General features: G+C 41.2%; 2 protein-coding genes across 4 annotated transcripts; one reads left to right on the forward strand and one right to left on the reverse strand.

Moving 5' to 3' along the window:
* Window positions 1-1,242: 1,242 nt before the first annotated feature.
* Window positions 1,243-8,953, reverse strand: fkbp10b (FKBP prolyl isomerase 10b). Its single transcript, XM_083687152.1, has 10 exons — window positions 8,611-8,953; window positions 8,025-8,170; window positions 6,836-7,025; window positions 6,456-6,601; window positions 5,397-5,586; window positions 4,667-4,812; window positions 4,304-4,493; window positions 3,618-3,760; window positions 3,256-3,419; window positions 1,243-2,609 (listed from the first exon to the last, which is right to left on the reverse strand). The coding sequence occupies exons 1-10, from the start codon at window positions 8,799-8,801 to the stop codon at window positions 2,421-2,423; spliced, it is 1,695 nt and encodes a 564-aa protein (XP_083543278.1). The 5' UTR covers window positions 8,802-8,953; the 3' UTR covers window positions 1,243-2,420.
* On the forward strand, window positions 6,903-18,083 carry LOC310816844 (endoplasmic reticulum protein SC65-like). Of its 3 annotated transcripts, none has more exons than XM_083687158.1 (8): window positions 6,903-7,028; window positions 9,773-9,858; window positions 14,012-14,161; window positions 15,296-15,467; window positions 16,166-16,294; window positions 16,549-16,694; window positions 17,361-17,444; window positions 17,599-18,083. In XM_083687158.1, the coding sequence occupies exons 3-8, from the start codon at window positions 14,081-14,083 to the stop codon at window positions 17,740-17,742; spliced, it is 756 nt and encodes a 251-aa protein (XP_083543284.1). In that variant the 5' UTR covers window positions 6,903-7,028; window positions 9,773-9,858; window positions 14,012-14,080; the 3' UTR covers window positions 17,743-18,083. The 3 variants fall into 3 exon arrangements, with proteins under 3 accessions (XP_083543284.1, XP_083543286.1, XP_083543285.1); XM_083687160.1 differs by having other exon boundaries at window positions 14,015-14,161; XM_083687159.1 differs by lacking the exon at window positions 6,903-7,028 and adding an exon at window positions 9,429-9,564.
* Window positions 18,084-20,599: the final 2,516 nt, after the last annotated feature.

Consider the following 20,599-nt stretch of genomic DNA (forward strand, 5'->3'; position numbering starts at 1 on the left):
TTAGAAATGTAAATGTAGGTAATTACAATTGAACACATTTCATGATATTTCATATTATTTTTACATGAAGTAAATTTGGCTTTAAATGCTCTGGATAAGCCCAATATCTGATAAATAGACTTTTATTTTCATTTTGCATGCTGCTGAAAAAGGTTGTTATAAAGGCAGAGAAGTATATTCCCCAAAGCTGCGGTCAATATTGAAGTTCTGTATATTATTTATTTAACCAGAAAGTCCTGTGCGTGCATGTGTGTACATACAGTACCCTGAGTAAGTAATGGGACAGTGAAGCATTTTTTCTTCTTTTGGCTCTACAGTCCAAAAGTTTGGATTTGAAATCAAGGTGCTGGGTATCTTCTTTGGTGGTGCTCTGCCAGGCCTGTACTGCAGCCATATTCAGTTGTTGTTTGTTTTGAGGATGTTTTGCCTCAAGTCTCCTCTTCAGCAAATGAAATGCATGTTCAATATGATTTACATCTGTAGATTGACTTGGCCAGTCAACAACTCTCCACTTTGTGGCCCTAAAAAAACTCCCTACTTTCTAAAGGGTACATTTTTTCTTCTTTCGGCTCTACACTCCAAAAGTTTGCATGTGAAATCATACTATTACTAACCTCTACAGGCTTTTTAGGTACTTTTTAGCAAACGGTAACCCTGCCATCCTTTTTGAGGATAACTAGTGGTTTGCACCTTGCAGTGAATCGTCGGTAGCCTACCTCCCGGAGAGTGTTCCTGATCTGTGTTGTTTTGGGCTTTTTCTTAATTATGGTGAGCATTCTTTGGTCATCTACTGTGGATGTCTTCCTTGGCCTACCAGCCCGTTTGTGATTTCTGCTTTTTTTTCTTTATAATGATGTTCCAAACTGTTGATTTTGGCAAGCCTAAGATTTTGGCTATGTTTCTGATGATAGTTTTGATTTTTCAGCCTAATAATGACTTCCTTAACTTTCATTGACACCTCTTTGGTCCTCATTCTGACAGACACCAATAGCAAACTCCAAAGGCAAATGCAAAGCCTAGAATCAATACTAGACATTGACAGCTCTCTTACGCCTGCACAAGACGTGACGGAACACACCTGACTTACCAGAAAGTATTCCCATAGGGGGACTATGCATATATATATATATATATATATATAGATATATATATATATATATATATATATAGATATATATATATATATAGATATAGATAGATATAGATATAAGATAGCAGCTTACAGTCAAATACAAGTACATAGCAGAACTAGAAAGCAAAAGGATTTAAATTGTAAAAAATAAGTAAAATACATCATCTACTAACATAGGGTCAGTTGAGCTAGTACTATGATAGTGTTAATTTATACTTTAGTAATATGTACATTCAAAAATATCAATGATTTCATACACAGTACAACATCATATTACATTACCAGTGACGTCATCATCGTCAACATCCGGTTAAGCACTTTATTTTGCACATACTTTTTTGATAAAGCAAGATGTCTATTCAAAGGCATCCTGAAACAATACGGTATTGTGTGTTTGAAACACTTGCTTAAAACAAACTTCACGACTTTGTAAAGGGTAAAATGTGAACAAAAAGTTTTTGAATGTTAGAATATTCAAAAATATTAGAATGTTCGTCGGGCACAACTTTTAGCCACAGTCAAAATATTGGTATTAAAACTTTCCAATTATTTAAATCATGCAGGTTGCCATAATAGTGTTCGAATAATGCCACCCGGTGAACATGTTAAAGTCATGCAGTAGGCCTATCCCTGTACGCATCTCTCTCTGTGCCACATAGATGGAATGTTTTCTGCTTTTTGGATTGTATTTCTACACACTATGGATTATGGCCTTTTAAGATCGGTTAATTAAAAGGTTAGGCTTCTTTTGTTGGGTCCCTCTGAAGAGAGACTACCACTGTCAGTATCCAATACTCCCAATATTGTCCATGAAGCCTGTACAATAAGGGTTCATATATACAGTACTGTATTTCTTCAACTCACAAAGGTCCTTCTGAGGCTTCTGTTTAAGGGCTATTTAGCTGTTGTACCGCTTAATGAAAAGTTCAAGTGTATTTTTCTAAAAACTGTTTTATTGGTGTAAACATCAGGGACAGTTAAGGTGCTGGTTTGGTACAGTAGGTCAACTTTTCAATGCAATCACTTTGAAACATCTATCAAACATGACCAAATCATGCAACAAAATCATAACTTTTGTTAAACTATTTCCCCACTATGTGAAATGTATGGCACAACTGTTAAGGTATCACTGAATTAAATATTTCACTGCATAAAAAAATGTCTCTCTTTGAATGTTTTAAGGCATGTGTTCTATCCCTGACGCGTGTGTGTGTGTGTGTGTGTGCGTGTGTGTGCGTGTGTGTGCGTGTGTGTGTGTGCGTGTGTGTGCGTGTGTGTGCGCTCCTCATCACAACTCCTCATGCGCAGCGTTCTCATTGTCCTCTTCCATCTTTAGTTTCAGCTCATCAGCTGTGATGACTCCATCTTTGTTGCGGTCCTGGTTCCTAAACATGTCGGCGATGACCTCCTTGGGGTCCATCCCCGGCTTCATACGACCTTTACCCTCGGCCACCTGGAGCATGATGAACTCTCCGAACTGGAAAGGTTCAAATAAATTGAGAGAGCGAAAGGGGAGAAGTGTGAGGAGGAGAATTTATGGTGAATCACCACCTTTTAGAAGTTTGTTTTTTAACAAAGACATGTCTGGCAGTAGCAATTTGTTTCCTAAAGAGTAGTATGCATAGCCATGATTACCATATAAGCTTAAGTCTATTAGTAAGTGTAGTAGCGACAGCCCCATCTGTATTAGACAAGCAGGTTTGTTCCAATGTTTGATTATTCCTCTCCTCTTTACAGTACTCTTCAATCACCTAAATACTCATGTAGGGTTGGGGGATATCCAGATTTCCTTCTTCACAATATTACTAGATATTGTTCATTGCTTAAGTAGGTTGGAGCATAACAGCATGAGCAAAAATGACTGAATTGCAGTGCATGGAGTGTTTGACTGGTCTTGAAAAGAGTCTGATAAAACAAAGAGACATGTTTTCACCTCTAGAAAAAAGCAGGACATTGCCCTTATAGTTATCCACATACAGTATCTGGAGTTTTAAGCACTTTACAGACTATTTTCTATAAGTGAACAATATCACGATATGCTCCAAATGTCATGATATTCGATAATATCGACCCGGCCCTAAGTTGGAGCATTAAACCTATTTTTAGTAGTGTATTTAGCATACCTCTTCCAGGGGCACCTCCTCGTTCTTGTTCATGTCCAGGGCCTGGAAGAGCTCTGCAGGGGCCTCCTTCACCCACACAAACAAATATCCCTCTGGTACTCCCTTCTGCAGGTTCAACAGCTCTAGCTCAAAGTGCAGTACGGCACTGCCCGGAACACCAGAGGCTGAAGGAGAGGGTGAAAGGTGAATAAAGGAGGGTCAGTATTGAGGATGTGCGTGCGTGCATGCGTGCGTGTATACATACAAATGTTGCACGTATGTGGAAAATGTTTATATTTGTCTATATTTGAACTCGTATGTTCCTGCCCCTAAGGGCATCAATAAAGGTGTATCGTTTGGTGCCCCTGTGACAGGTCTCTCACCCCCTTTCTCTCCGTGACCCAGGTGGGGTGGTACGACAACCACCCTCTTCTCGCCCACACACATGCCCCTCAGACCTACGTCCAGCCCGTCAATGACTTTGTCCGCCCCCAGCACCGTGTCCTGCAGGTTGTCATAGTCACCTCTGAGGACAGAGGGAGACAAACACCACTGGTAAGGATTACACCACATCACCGTGTAATAGCTGCTGGTAACCAATTACGCCACATAGCCGGTGGTGACCAACAATGCGACGGCCCATGTGAGACTCCACAGCGCCATGCCTTGCGCATTAATCTATTCAGCGCTGGACGATCCGCACGATCAGAGTTGGGAGAAAAATCGGCGGCGTGGTTGGACTTTAACGGAGGAAGAGATTAGTTGTAGGCTACCTTACATCATACGTCACCATGCCATTCTGTTTCGTTTTGTTTAGCTCAAATTGTTGGCTTGAATGCTTTTATGCGTATGAATAATATGAGGCATCATTTTGAAAGAAACTGATAAAAAAACAAAACAGCTAGAGCCTGGAAACAGAGATTCAGAGAAAGAGAGCAGAAAATAGGTAAAGAGCAATACTAGGGGTTCTTATGTACGCCAATATTTTAATTTTGTAGATGCTGATATGAGCTTTAAAGCACATCAGTATCCTCATAAGGTCGTCCAGACAGGTTGACGTTGTACTCACGAGGAGAAGAGGCGGGTCCCGTCCAGCAGAGAGCAGTTGTAGTGGTAGTGGATGAGGTCATCGACATCGCTGGTCTCGTTGCACACCTCAGGCTTGTGCATGACCTGGATCTCCACCTGGTCCTTGGGGTTGTGGAAGTCGATGATGTGGATGTCAAAGACCAGCACAGCCGAGCCTGGGATATCCTTCCCTAGATGACCAGAGTCAGTCAGTCAGTCAGTCAGTCACCCACACCAAGATAAACTATATTGCATCTGTTAAGTTAACAGCGATTGCACGTCAAACTGCAGCAGAGGGATACGGTTAATGAGGTTTAGACGGGGATGGTATACTGTATACAGTTACTTTCCCCCAGCCTCTTACCTGCTCCCTGCTCTCCATAGGCCATGTGGGGGGGCACAGTGACCCTCCTCCTCTCCCCAATGCACACCCCGTGCAGACCCTTGTCCATGCCAGAGATCACATAGCCCATCCCAATGTAGGTGTTGTAAGTGTTGTTCCTCTGGTAACTTCGCAATGGAGTAAGAAAGAGGGACGGATTCAGTATAGCAAGCAGCCGTAAAGCCTTTAGAAATGCTTCAAAGCTTCTTGAGTTTTATGATACAATGGTGCCATATTTTGCCCACAAATATTTCAGAATGTTGCCAAATAAAATGATTGACATCTCAATATTGACTAGTAGTCAATAGGACTCCCCAAATTATAACATTTATGACTACATTTGTGTCGGGCTTTCCTCTGTGTGCAGTCAAATAACATTCTCTTTGTGTACAACATGAAAATACAATGTACAGTAAAGTGTCAAGCTAAGTGCCAGGCTAAATTGTGTTAATCTTTGAACCTTAATGTTTTTAGCATGGGTTTATCTCGAATAGTCTAAAATTCAATTTCTTCTGCACTGATATTAGAAAAAACTGGACATGTTAAAGCAAACACCAAGTAGGCTTCCACCATATTACTTTTAGTTGTCCTTGGTATAGGCCTCAGTGCTCTAACCACAGATCCCGGGAACATTTAAGGGGTGGATTGAGAGTAATAATATCCTAGAGTTGTCGTTATGGAACTTCTACCCTGAGAAGCGGACACAGCTCACCTTGTGTCAAAGGTGACTCCGTTCAGGAAGGTGCCGTTGTAATGGTATCGGATGTAGTCCCCTGTAATAGATTTGCGCGTGCACGACTCTGGGACCACCTGGCTATCCACTATGATGTCATCCTTGGCGTTGTGTAAGTCCACCATTAGGACGTTAAACACCAGTGTGGCCTGAGGGGGGATGTCGCCGCCTAGAGAGAGAAAAGGGAGTTCACACACACCATACTGCTTTTCTAGAACTTAATTGTCCAGAGATAATAAATTGCCATTAGCTACACCTCACATATAATATAACTTTAGCAAATTGAGCATCACATCTGCAAAACATACACACATATTGTAAGGGCATTTGTAATTGCATAACACTGCCCACATTGCATCTGGACACATGGGCAGAGGGGTCTTAATGCTAATGGAGGCATCAATAACTCACTGAAAATACAGCCAACAGTGGACCACTGACTAAGTTGCAGTCAGTAAAACAGTGGACCACTGACTAAATTGCAGTCAGTAAACCAACACCAGTCTGTCTGTCAGGAACCCAGACGTAGTAATTAGATTGCAGCTCTGTCATTAAAGGACTTCCTCCAGCTCACTAACAGGTAAGACAGTGGCTCTGTGGTTCCCGCTTGTAGTGGTAACATACAATGATAGTATGAACATTGTTATTTGGTGGAAGCACATTAAACATGTGTAATGGCTGTTTTTTTTTAAACAAATAACAAACATTAATCTCTTATGTTTGCATTTAAACATAGCTTTTGAACATAGTTTTCATTACTTCTGTATGTAGGCTTATTCAAATAAAACAGTTTAGGGGTAGTTGAATAAGAGTTACATAGGTATGCATACATATTTATCTCCATTTCTCAAGAAAAACGAAAGAGGCCAAAAAAACCTCAGTTCAAGTCTAAGTTAACTGCAACTATTCTAACAGCAGCTTGAATCAGTACAATCTCATTTAATTTCATACCAGTTCAGAGAAACCGGTGGTACATATCAATATCAAAACACTTATGTCAATTCTCCCCCCTCCCTTTTTTATTTTTATTGTACTGACCATGTCCTTTCTCTCCATAGGCCAGGAAGGGTGGGATGACAATGTTCCTGGTCTCTCCCACGCACATTCCCAGTAGGCCCTCATCCATGCCCTTGATGAGCCAGCCCTCCCCCACTAAGGTATCGTGGGTCTGCTGCCTGTTGTAGCTACATGGGGCTCATACAAGCGCAACGTCAAACACACACCCTCCCCTTACACACACACATCTGGAAAACACAGTACAGACAGACAGACAGACAGACAGACAGGGGCTGTCATTCGGACATTGCAGTGGGTAGATTCAGTGTGAGACATTGAACCGTTAATCAGTAATATCAAATTGAATCCTTCCCATTCATGTCCCCCCCCCCTCACTCTCCCCCTATCCAGGATGTGCTCACCTAGATTCAAAGGGGGTGCCATCCAGGAGGCTGCCGTTGTAATGATAACGGACAAAGTCTGTTCGCATCACAGAGCGTTTGCAGTCCTGAGGAGTGCTGATGGTGTTTGTGAGGACCAGGTCAGCCTTGTTCCAAAGGTCCAACAGAAGCACGTCAAATACCAAAGTAGTGTCTGGAGGGACCACATTACCTGGTAGGGGACGGAGAAACATACATTACAATACAGAATTGAATGAAAATGTAATATGTTTTCCCGCCAAGGCAATCATAAAATAGGCGTATGAAATAATGTGAAAGTGTCTCTTATGTATCTGAATATGCATGCATAGAGTAAGGTATTTAGGCTACTCTGTCGTCTGTATGTGATGTTCACTCCCAATGCATGGAAACTATAAGCAGAAAGCATATTTTGGGGATTTGGTGCCATCTAAAATTTACTCAGCTATTTAAATGGATTGTTCACTATTTTTAGACTTGTACCTGTTTTTCCAGTTGTTGACATTGATCTAATTTTTGTGAATATCTTTGTTATTTAGCAAGCATAGCTGCTTCTAGCCAGGCTCAACTCACTGTAATGGAGTCAGGGCAAGTAGATTCCTGCTCTTTAAAGCTAAAATATATCAATGTCATAATATTTAAAGCTATGAATAAAGGGGTAACATATTTTTGGAGGAAGTGTGTACTGTTTAACATGCATTTTTGCTTCCTAGGGGAGCCACTCGTGAAACTCGCTTGTAGTACTGTCAGAGAACCAGATGAGAATTTCCACTCCCACAAAACATTATATTTTCTACCAGCAGGGGCGCACATGAGGAGGGAACGTATGAGGTCCAATGGAGCTTTCCCCCAAAAAATGTGTTTCTAAAGTTATTTTGAGATATTAAGCAGCAATCTGACTTCTTTCCAAGGACAGTAGCATATATACTTGATATGATGCAAATACATTTAAAATAGTCAGAAGTTGGTAAAAGGGCTGTGCTTTCAGCCTCATGTAGCCTAGTGCAAGCACATCAAAAGTCTGTTAGCATATCTGTCTATGTTTCAATGTCAGTGAACTGAGAATTCGATGAATAACAAAAATGTATATGAATAACATTTTCTATGAAGATTACTTTTTTTCTCTCTCTATCTGTCGCAGTAATAGAGAGTGCTGTAAGATAATTGGCTAAACGATTAACTGTACAGTTACCTGCTCCCAGGCTTCCGTAGGCCAGATGTGGGGGCACGGTGACTTTCCTGCGCTCGTTGACACACATGCCTTGGACCCCTTTGTCGATCCCAACGATGAGACGCCCCTGGCCTGTCTGCCCTACCGACGCAGCTCCGCGCTCATAGCTGCGCAGGCCAGGGCATGAAAGAGAGATTTTACAGGAAGGAAAAATATCGTAGAATTAGGCCTACATAATACACTCACTGAATTACGAGTAATACGATTCATCGTTGTTGTTTGGAAAGTCTCACAATGCTGCACTTCATTTATAGCATAGCTGCAAAATATTGACTTATTTGCAATGCATTCTATTGTACGGAGTTTGTGCATGAGAAGTCAAGATATATCGACACTTTTGCATCCAATTGAACCCTGCCGTGCACATGAATGTGGCATTGTGTTAGTTTCACATGACACGGTGTTGCGCTTTTAGGACTTCATAGACTATAGCCTATAGTAAGACCAAAAAGCAAAACTTCTAATGAATAATAAAACCGTTTACTTTTACATTTAAATGTAATTGTCTGTCGTTTTTCTCACAAAGAAGATATATTTTAGGTCTTACCTCGAATACAACGTCTTTCTATCAAGGGATGTCACATTGTAGTGATAACGGACGAAATCTCCACTTTTCACTTCTCTGGGACACAGTTTAGGTATTGAATATCTGTCTATGGCGATATCGCCAAGTGCAGGGTTGCATCGCACGTAAGACCACGTATTGAGGAGTAACAATAAAACACAGCTTGCAAACATCTTAAATAGCCTTAGTTAATCCTGAAAAACGGATTAAAATGATAAATAAAAAAAACTGTTGCTAGTTACTTTGGGCCTGCATTCGTCTTAAAACACTTCACTCTCTCAGACACACACGCATTCGTCTTCTCTACACTCAAACTGCACCTAGAGAGAATTTTCGGAGTAGAACGGCACTTTTCTCGAGGAAGGGGGGCTATTCCACTGGCAAGGAATGTTGTAAACGTGGACAGTCTCCAGTTTGCTTACACTAGGGGGCATTTCGCGGCGCGACGCAGCTTAGCCCGGGGTCTTTTTAGACAGTGATAAGTCTCATATGCATGTACAAATGATGATACACGTAGACAAACGATGTGAAGGGGAAACATAATTTGATTTAGCATGGGAACATGCATTTTACAGCCTGTCAGACGCCATTGATGATCGAATCTATAATTATGATGATGATTTTCTAGATAAGATAATAACAATTAACAGTGCAATAAACATGCATAAAACTAACTTAAATTTACTTTAAACTTGGTTGATTTGTTTGTAAATTCAAACAAAAAAATCAAATTATTATTATTGAGCCATTGTTATCAAAGGACATAAGGACTGTGTTTGTTGTTGAATGACGGTATGACACCCAAAGAGATGACACTTCTAGGTTCTCTAAAGTCTAAAATATTGCACTCCACAATGTAGGCTACAAAATATGTTTTTTATTAACTCTTTGCCATTCACGGGTTTTCCATATAAAACAGTGTCAGATTCAAATGAGGTAAGACGATCTAATTACCCACGTTTCACGATCGAGCAGTTGCAAGGGATAAAACCACGTTCACACAGGCTACCATTGTGCTCCAAAAATATTGTTTCTGTAACATTGGATAGTTTGCATTGAAGACTGCTTCAAAGATGATATATGATGAAATATGTGGAGGTACCAACACGTTTGAAAAGCATTTCCTATTCTGTGTGTCTTTCAGATTCTGAAATGTCTGTAAAAGGGGAAACATGAGGAGGTGAAGGTGGCTCAGCAAAACCAGAGAAACAACGGAACAGGACTGGCAAGGTAGGTGAGATGGCAACAGTTCAACGGTGAACTACAAGCACCTTATTCCTGATCATTGTTGTAACACTAAACGATATAAAGAGGAAGTCTAATGCCAAGAAGACCATGGTTGAGCATGGCACTAACACTGACGCAGCTTAGAGATGATTTCTATAATGTTACTTTGCTTTGTGGATGTGGTGATATTTAAGTCAAATCGGTAAAAAAAAAATCCCCAAAATTATCAGCTATGTATTAGTTGTCCGGTTTAATAATATGTATTCCAGCAGTTTGTTGATAGTTGAACACCTACAATCAAGATCAAGATTCTTTATTTGTCACGTGCATACAAGTATACAGTGAAATGCAAAAGTGACAGTGCCACAGAGTAGTGCAACAATAAGTTTTAAAATAGAATAAAATAAAATAAAATAGAAGTACTAAAATATATAAACAGTATAAACAGTATAAACAGCGGTGAAGCAATGTACGCAATGGAATGGCAATATACAATGGCAGTGACAGGTTGACAGTACAGATAATTAAAGTGAAGGATGAGTCTGCAATGGATGATTATGTGTGTGCATGTGTGTTATGATGTCAGTGAGTGTGTGAGGGACTTGAGGGGGGAAGAAACTCAGTGTTAGCCACACAGTCGTGGGTGTACAGGGAGTAGAGGAGGGGGCTAAGGACGCAGCCCTGGGGGGACCCTGTGCTCAGGATGAGTATGCTGGAGGTGTGTCTACCCACCCTGACCACCTGTGGCCTGGCCGTCAGGAAGTCCAGGATCCAGGCACACAGGGGAATGTTCAGTCCTAATCCAATCATCTTTTCAGCCAGTCTGGTGGGGACGATGGTATTGAACACTGAGCTGTAGTCTGTAAACAGCATTCTCACATAGCCCCCCTTCTGACTGTCAAGGTGAGAGAGAGTGGTGTGGAGGACCTGGGAGACTGCGTCGTCCGTGGATCTATTTGTAGGGGGCTCTCACAATAGTATAATATCAGATTTATTTGTGTCTTTTAGCATGAAGTAATATGGACCTACAGACTCTGTCCTTCTGCAGGGCAGTTATAGAGGTTGAGGCCTCACAAATGAGTGTTGCTGTAACTGAAGGGAAGATTTGATTTGCTGCACAGACCATTTAGTCTGCAGCATATATGGTGGGTGATTTTTTTCTCTTTGAACAAGCAAGTCCAGATCTGAGGATATGAACACCTGCAAGAGGGTTCAACAGGCAAGGAGTACACAGCTGGCGGCAACATGAGAGTCGTCTGCTTGTGAACTGGGAGCTGCACGCATGGGACAAGCCTATCAGGAGCTGGAGTGGCGAGAGCCTCAGGGGACCAGCTCTGCTTTGTCAACTACCTCTTCAAAAACCTTTCTGTTGGACCTGGGACAGCAGCTCTCTCCCCATAGACCAGGGCTCTCATAGACGTGGGACAGCAGCTCTCTCCCCATAGACCAGGGCTCTCATAGACCTGGGACAGCAGCTCTCTCCCCATAGACCAGGGCTCTCATAGACCTGGGACAGCAGCTCTCTCCCCATAGACCAGGGCTCTCATAGACCTGGGACAGCAGCTCTCTCCCCATAGACCAGGGCTCTCATAGACCTGGGACAGCAGCTCTCCCTTCTTGAAACAGTGTATAAGACGGTCCTCGCTGCCGGTCAACACACCTTTTAACGATTTAACCACCAGCTCCTGATAGCTTATCCCATGCGTGCAGCTCCCAGTTCACAAGCAGGCGGCTCTCATGTTGCCGCCAGCTGTGTACTCCTTGCCTGCTCCCCGGCCATCCAGCTGTCGTAGGACTCATGTAGACTGGCTTGGAAAGGCTGGTTCCACCTCACGTTTGTGCACCTACCAGGAATGACAGCGGTCAGCATGTTGTCGCCATATTTAAGATCCACTTTGGTGGCAGTGATTTTGACGCTGGTATAATTCCCACGCTAAGAGGCCGGGAGAGAAGCTGAACTTCCCCACAGCCCTCTGCAGCCAGTCTGCGGTCAAGGTCAAGATGTCATTCATCTATCCATTTGGGGAGGATGCCACCATGACTCTTGTTGATATCCTGCATCGCCTTCACATCACAGACAGCCACGTTGAAGACAACATAGGGCTTGAGATTTGTTCCGTCTGCTTTCACCGTCAACACCACAGTGAGGTAAACTCAACCACACGTATCAACCGTAGTGGACCCCCACCATATACAATTGTGTCTTTGTGTGGTCATGCACAATATTAAATGATGACCTAGTGATCCAAGGTTGGGTTGGGCTACTGCACAGAAGAGTTAGGGTTGGGGTCAATTCCACAAAATCAATTCGATTTTTCAGGAAATTCCATCAATTCAATTGAATTCCAGATCCCCTCGTCTAATTCATAATCAATTCAATTCCTCTTAATTCCATTTAATTCTAAATTCAATATTTCTCCACAACAATCCCCTATTTAGACCAATTTAGTTTGCTTAATTCTCTTACATCCCAGTCACCTAAAACCATTAGCTACCTTGATTAGATATCTGAATAGAACTGCTGCGTATTATTTATTAATGTTACTGAGCTCAGCAAGTTATTAAAACAAATAATGCAGTTTATTTCAATAGAAAACAGTGCATTCATAATTAAATGTGAATTCCAGTATGCAATATGGAAAATCGCAATTCAAAAAGTTTGAAAAGTCAAATTCCAATGGTTGAGATATTTATTTAATTCCAATTAAATTCCAGTGTAAGCATTGAATTTCAAATTACATCAGATCAGAGCACCAATGTAACGCTGTTCTAGGGCAACACTACTTCAAGGTCTCAGGTCGGCGACGTCAACGCGCGATGCTGACCACAGGACATTATTTCACCCTTTCCAAAAGGAGAAGCGGCCAAGCAGGCCGCAAATCCAAACACGGGCGTACGCTCAACCATGTGAGGGCAACGGCCTGGAACCAGCGACCGTATGGTTACAGGACAAGTGCTCTACATTTAATGCCATTTGATTCAATGAAATACAATTGTCGACCCAGTTATAGAAGCATAGCCTCATCCATGTTTGGACCAAGCAGCTGCTGTGCCACTGCCCCTCTCCACTGTTAATAGCATAATGGCCTCCAATCAGTCTAACATTGGAAGTATTTGACCTACTGTTCTTTATAAAATACATTTTGACGAAATTAAAACACCCTCATCTAACACGTGGGGGTATCACAATTCTATCACTCATTCTACGTGGGGGTTAAAATTACAATCTTTAACACCGACAAATGTTACCAAAGACAGCTGGGCGTCACGACAGCGAGAAATCCGAGACATACCCTATACAACTGTCCAACTCCGGAATTCCCTGAGACCCCTAAGCAGTTTGCCAGCCCCTCTCCCAGACTTCATGGAAAACGCAACTCTGTTTTGGCTAGAGGGAAGACAAATGCGCAATTTAAACGAGCACGTTTGGTAGCATGGAATAAATTCGTTGATCATGGTCGCCAATCCCCATGTCGTAAAAGGAATTATATTTTTAGTCCTATTTTGTTTAGCCCCTGTAGTGGTCGCGCAGTATGACCACTACAATTTCAGGGATTTCCCGCAACACGAACTTATGCCCCTTGAATCAGCGTATGGACAAGCCTTGGACCACTATGCCGCAGAAAATTGGACGGACTGTATCAAATATATGGAATTAAGTTTACGCCTTCATCGGCTTCTTGGAGACAGTGTGACATGTTGCATACGACACTGTAATAAAAAGAGACAAGAGCAAGAAGAGGACTCAGTCGTGGCTGACGGGGACTTCCAGGTATTCTGGCGCGTTATGATGCGTGCGTCATGCCTGAAAAAGTGTAGGACGCACTTCCCTGCACTCTCGCTCCCTTTTCCTAAGAAAGAGATCATGGATGATTTCGAGAGAAGGTCGCCATACCGTTACATGTACTTTGCTCATTTCCAGGTAAGTTTAATGGGCTTGAGATGTATTGAATGATGTCTCCATTGATGTCACGTGAAGTTATGGCATGTGAAGATAAATCATTCTTGGAGTGCAAAGTGGATTCCTCTCCTTTTGGTTAAGAGACAAGGAAAGGAAACCACCTTGGACAATAAAGATATAACCCATTGCCCATTTCTGCTCCACTGGTACTGCATAACACCCTTCAGTACTCAAGCCTGCTGTTGTTTCCCACAGAAGAATGACCAACAGAAGGCAGTGTCCTGTGCCCACACCTATCTGCAGAAGAACCCAGAGGATCCTTTGATGACGCAGCACATGGACCATTACAAAAGCCAGTTTGACTTGGAGGGCTATCTCATTGACCATGAGGAACGACCGTATGAGGTGAGGTGATTTAAATGGTAAGATAACTTTACCTCAATTCATTGATATACGGTGACGGTATAATGGGACAATGAAGCATGTTTTCTTCGTTTCACTGTACACTCCAAAAGCTTGGATTTTAAATCAAACAAGTATGATGAGGTTGAAGTAGAGCTTCTCAGCTTTTATTTGATGGTAATTGTGTATATATTGGTTTCACCATTCAGAATTTAACACAGAACACTTTTTATCAGGGTACCCAAAAGTAATGGGACAGATTCATCAAGTGTCCAAATTAAGCACTCATGTTTTGTATTTGGTCAACAGTCCTTTGCATGCAATAACTGCCTGAAGTCTGTGACCCATTGACCCCACCAGACGCTGGGTATCTTCTCTGGTGATGCTCTGCCAGGCCTGTACTGCAGCCATCTTCAGTTGTTATTTGTTTTGAGGTCTTTTTGCTTAAAATCGTATCATCAGAAAATGAAATGCATGTTCAATTGGATTTAAATCTGAAGATTTACTTGGCCAGTGAAGACCTTTCCACTTTTTGGCCCTGAAAACTCATTAGTTGCTATGGCAGTATGTTTTGGGTCATTGTCTTATTGTAATGATGAAGCGTCATCCAATGAATTTGGAGGCATTTGCTTGCACTTGAGCAGACAAGATATTTCTGTACACTTCAGAATACATTCTGCCACTGCTGTCATCAATTAAGACATGCCCAAACACGCCCTTCACAGATGAGGTGGTATGCTGTAAATCTTGGATCCCTTTTTCTCCAAACTTTCCTCTTGTGATCACTCTGGTACATGATAATATTAATCCTATCTGTCCACAAGACCTTTGTCCAGACCTCTGCAGACTTTTAGGTACTTTTTAGCAAACTGTAGTCTGACCATCATTTTTGAGGATAACTAGTGGTTTGCACCTTGCAGTGAAGCATCTGTAGTTTGGCTGGTGAGGTATTCTGCGGATGGTAGTCTCTGACACATTCACGCCTACCTCGTAGAAAGTGTTCCTGATCTGTGGGACAGATTTGGGGTTTTTCTTAATTATGGTGAGCATTCTTTGTTCTATCGCCTTAGCACTGTTGCAATGGTTGGTGCTCACCAAAGTGTGCTTCGCATATACAATGCCCTCTGACCCCTATAGGGCAGCTTCCTGAAAGCAGTGACTCTGTTCAGCTCTGGAGACTTCAGCAGCAGTGTTGGTCACATGGAGCAGGCCCTGGGGCAGTACCTCCAGGAGTATGACCTGTGCCAGGCGAGGTGTGAGGGGGCCAGTGAAGTACCCCTAATCAAAGATCTCTATCCCACTATAGCAGGTCAGTACTTCTCCATGAACTAAGGATGTCTGGCGCTTCTTATATTTTTGTGTTCCCAGTGTGTGATATACAGTGTATACTGTATAAGTAATGGGAAATGAAGCATTTTTTCTTCTTTCGGCTTTATACTACAAAAGTTAGGGTTTGAAATCAAAGACTTACTATAAGGTTAAAGTAGATATTCTCAGCTTGTATGGTGGTATTTGTGTACACATTGGTTTCACGATTTAGAAATGACAACACTTTTTATACATACATTAAGGGCACCATAAGACCAACAGATTCATATAATGTCCTAATTAAGCACTCATCTTTAGTATTTGGTCGACAATCCTTTGCATGAAATAACTGCCTGAAGTCTGCAACCCATTGACCCCACCTGATCGTTGGGTATCTTCTCTGGTGATGCCCTGCCAGGCCTGTACCGCAGCCATCTTCAGTTGTTGTTTGTTTTGAGGTCTAACCACATCATCTGAACTGACGAGAAATAACATGAGCTATTTGTTCTTGATTTATGGTTAAGGTGAATATCGAGGGGATGGTACTGTAAGTGATGAAAATATAATTTGTCTGAGAGCACCATACTTCAGTGCTTTCTAGCAGGACCAAATAGTGACGAGACACTTTTTGGATGAGTTACCCAGGCACCACCAATTACAATACTCTTCTCACCCTTCTCCTGGCTCTTTCTTTTATAGATGCCTATATTGAAGCTCTGAAGTGCAAGGTGAAGTGTGAAGAAAACCTGATGCCAAATGTGGGTGGCTACTTCGTGGAGAATTTCATGGGAACCATGTACCATTACCTGCAATTTTCTTATTATAAGTGTAAGTACCAACATGCTGAAAGTCGATAGTTATGAGTAATGCGCAAAACAACCAACCTCCTTTTTCACACATTAAGCCCCTGCTGACAACAACATTACAATGAAATCTCATGTTGCACCTCAAATATTTACACCTGAGGAATTTCAGACCTAATTCATGCAGTATATTCATTATCTTACACTCAACTATACAAAAATAGTGATGTCTCTTTTCAGGACTGATCGACAAATTCTTAGTATTTTCTCCCAATGCAGTGAATGAGGCACGTAGTGCGGCCCCCTGTGCGTCCAGCTACGGCCTATTCGACCCAGAGGATGTGGTCATGAAAGAAAACATGCTGTACTACCGGTCTTACCAAGAGCAGTGGGGCCTGGAGGACAAGCATTTCATACCGAGAACGGTAAGAGGCAATTCATTTATTAAAGCAAGTTGACAAGGACCTTATGCATAAGGACTTATTGGGAATCTCCTATTCCTCGTTAACCTAGCATAGCCCTCTAATGGGAATCCCAGATCTCAACAATTCCCCTCATTGTACTTCATTCCAAATCACCATGGAGATATAGGAATGTGCCTGCTCAGCTAAGGCAACTCACAATGTACATAAACTCATCAAGGCTGTTTGGCTCAACTCCTGCAGCAGCGGTTATAGACAAACTAATTGTAATGCAGTCAAGATTCAAGATTCTTTATTTGTCACGTGCATACAAGTATACAGTGAAATGCAAAAGTGACAGTGCCACAGAGTAGTGCAACAATACAATAAGTTTTAAAATAGAAGTACTAAAAAATATACAGTATAAACAGTAAGCAATATAAACAGCAGATGGATGATTGTGTGTGCATATGTGTTATGATGTGAGTGACTTGAGGGGGGCACTGGTGGGGTCATCGTTGATGATTCTGATGGCGTGGGGGAAGAAACTCAGCCTTAGTCAGTATATCCTGATACAGGATCTGATGCCAAAATGTTTCAGTGCTTCTTGGAGCAGTATTTCATTGATACACTTGTTGGCTCCTAAGTCATGAACAGAAGGTCTAAGTAGTGATCGGTCTCTCTGAACAGGAGGCTGTGAGGTACTATAACCAGACCACCACACAGAAGCAGATGCTGGCGTTTGCAGAGAACTACTTCCAGTTGGACAACGAGGTAGGATCATGAAGTTCAAGGCTATTCCTAAGGTTGTAGATAAGTCTACAATTACAAATTCATATACATACCCTAAATAACACAAACATGAATATATACTAATTATGCCTGTATAACTTTGACTCATAGTTTGTCTGTGGGGATTGTTTTACAGGACTTCTTGGGTCCAGAGGAAGCTGCAATGGAGGCCACAGAGTCCCCTGATGTTGAGTTTGATGGTGTTGGAGATTATGAGGAGTCCATTTACGCCAAGTGGTGGCAGCCCAAGGGCAAAGGTGACATTGGGAACTCTGATTAATTGAACCGCAACATTGGAACGTCAAAGACCTTTTGATCCACCAGAGGGACTCTGCTTGGAATGACATAACTGAGGTGAGCTTGTTCCACACTGCAGTTAGTTAGTGATAGTTCATCTTGTAGTGTTCTTGTTTGCGAGTTTAGCCAAGTAACCTTAAAGAAATGATTTATTGCAGCCAGTCCTCCTCCATCTACAAATTGATCAGGGTATGGAAATACAATACAGTCATAGTAGTGAGCTATCGCTTTAAGAAATATACCATGTACAAAAATGCTCATATAAATATAGTCAAGACTTTGTCACACGTGGAAAAAAAAGATGAGCTAAAATGTCTGATGACACAACGTCACATATTCAAGGTTTTAACAAAATAGGTTTGATTGTTTTTGTTAGTATAATTTTTCCTCTCAATGGACATCATTTGAAGCTTTCATGACGAACAATTTTAAATAAAACAAGAATACAAAATTCTTTCACATTTCATTTTTATTTTCACAGTTTTATTGAAATGGTGTCAACTGTCCCTCTATTTGAAAGTCTTTGAAAATATATGAAGTCAAATAGTCAATATATTACGTCTGTTCCAGAGCTATGATGCATGTGGGTTAAAAAAAAGACGAAGTTCCACAATTTGTTCACGAGAGCGCACAGATCACACATGAAAAAAAGGATACTTCAGTAGTTAAAGCTCAGTCCCAAACGGTCAACAATGAGTCCCAAACATAACCTCGTAGTGCTTCTTATTCTATATACATACAATGTTTAAGTAGCCTGGAAACACAAGTCCAGGAACTTATGCACAGTTAAGATGGTTATACACAAATGTACAAAGTTACACTGGGTTTTAAGTCTACTATAGACAGATTCTACAGTAGATTGTATATTTTATCTGAAGTACATCTGTATTTGCTAAGTCAAACTCTGAATGGTGTTATGTATATTGAGTATAATGTATGATACATATGTATTCTTTATTTATGTATATGTACAAATACACAGATGTATGCACGTTCGTATATATAAAGTAGATGCTGTACAAAGCCTGTTTTGCGCTCCACTCTGGAGTGTTGTTAAATCTACCAATAAGACCAATCTGTGGGCTCAAATTCTAAATCAAATATCAGATCAGAGAAATCAATCAATCTGGATAACACTAATAAGGTCAGTTAATCATTATCTATTGGTTATTGTCTGCTTATCATCATATCAATCAAACCTAAAACAATCTACATTCAAAATGTTCCCAAACAATAATTGTTCCGTTCATAAATGGTCCCAAAACAACAAACTCAACATCGTCATTGACACACTGCCATTGAAATACAGCTATCTTTATATAAACAGTCTGTCAAACAGCATAAGAGAACTGAGAGCCTGAGAACAGCGAGCCTGAGTTGGGGTTTTGTGGCAGTGGTAAATGGGGAAAAAGCGAACCAAACCGGAGCGACCGCTGTTCCTCTTGCTTATCCCTAACATGTGGACGTGTTTCAAGCTTTTGAAGATTGAAGGTTACAAGAAACCGAAGTGTGAAAAAGCTTCCTGAACAAGAACACGTGGTTACACGTGGCAGTATATTTGAACTGGTATGCCTTGTTAAATTCGTAGGTCTCATTTTCAATAGCCCATTGGATTTAAAATAAATTACATTCTGTTTTATATGCTGTAGTGTTAAGCATTTAAAGCAGAATATTACTCAAATCTTTTTCAGTATATTTCTCATCAGTCCCTCATTAATATGATCCCAAAATATTATAATTTTCCTCCCCAACAGAGCCTTAGATATTCCCATAGCAAGCTCAGTTTTACTTTCTGTATTAGAGTCTCAGGCTCCGTTCGATTGTCTAGAATCCTGTCTTTCCTTGTAACTTTTCCTTGACCTTGCTAGCAAAAGTCTGAGGGAGGCCAAGAAAAAGTTACAAGGAAAGGAAAAAGGTTGCATTTTCTGTACAATCCAGCCTCAGATTGATGTGTTGGTGTCACTATGAGACTATACTAGGAAGTAAATCTGAGCTTGCAACTAGGTCATCTATGAGCTTTGTATTCACAAAGTAATTATATTTTGGGAACCATATCAATGGTGAGCTAATGAGAAATACTTAAAATGAACTTTTAACCTGGACACTTGGTGCAATTACAGGAAAATATTCTGAATCAGAAATCACTTTCATATATAATAGCACGCACTGTAAAAAGACTGCAAACCTGTGGAACTATGGCCTGAAAAGTACACAGTGTCCTGTTTGAGAAAAGGCTCTCTGACCTCCAAGGCAGATCTTGAGGAGGTTGTATCACGGATATACACTCACTAAGCACTTTTACTAATACTGGGTAGGGCCTCCCTTTGCTCTCAAAACAGCCTCAATTATATTCGTGGCTGTGGCATTCAGGCGATGATTGATTGGAATTAACGGGCCCAAAGTGTGCCAAGAAAACATTCCCCACATCATTACACCACCTCCACCATGAGAAGGTGTACAAGTATTCCTAATAAAGTACTCTGTGAGTATACAAGGCACAGATATGAACTCAATTCCCAGATCTGTGGATAGCCCTAAGGCCAGCACAAATGATAGAACTAATAATAGAACTACAAATCTACTCTGTCAAGAATTAGGATTGATTCAAAGTCTGGCAGTTAAATACACACAAGATAATGCATTGTCTCACGATGATATTAGATTATCACTTTGAGGTTACAAGCAAAGGCCCACACTTGGAATATAGAAGGTCTACATAAAAAGCAAAACCTGGCCATATATAAAGTTTTGGGACCAACATTTTGGACTAACAAGATACAGACAGTAAGGAAGATAGGCAAGAGAAGGGTCTTCTTGAGAACATATAGCAGCCTCCTAAC

Source organism: Argentina silus (genome assembly GCF_951799395.1).
Source record: "Argentina silus genome assembly, chromosome: 16".
Classification (NCBI taxonomy): domain Eukaryota; kingdom Metazoa; phylum Chordata; class Actinopteri; order Argentiniformes; family Argentinidae; genus Argentina; species Argentina silus.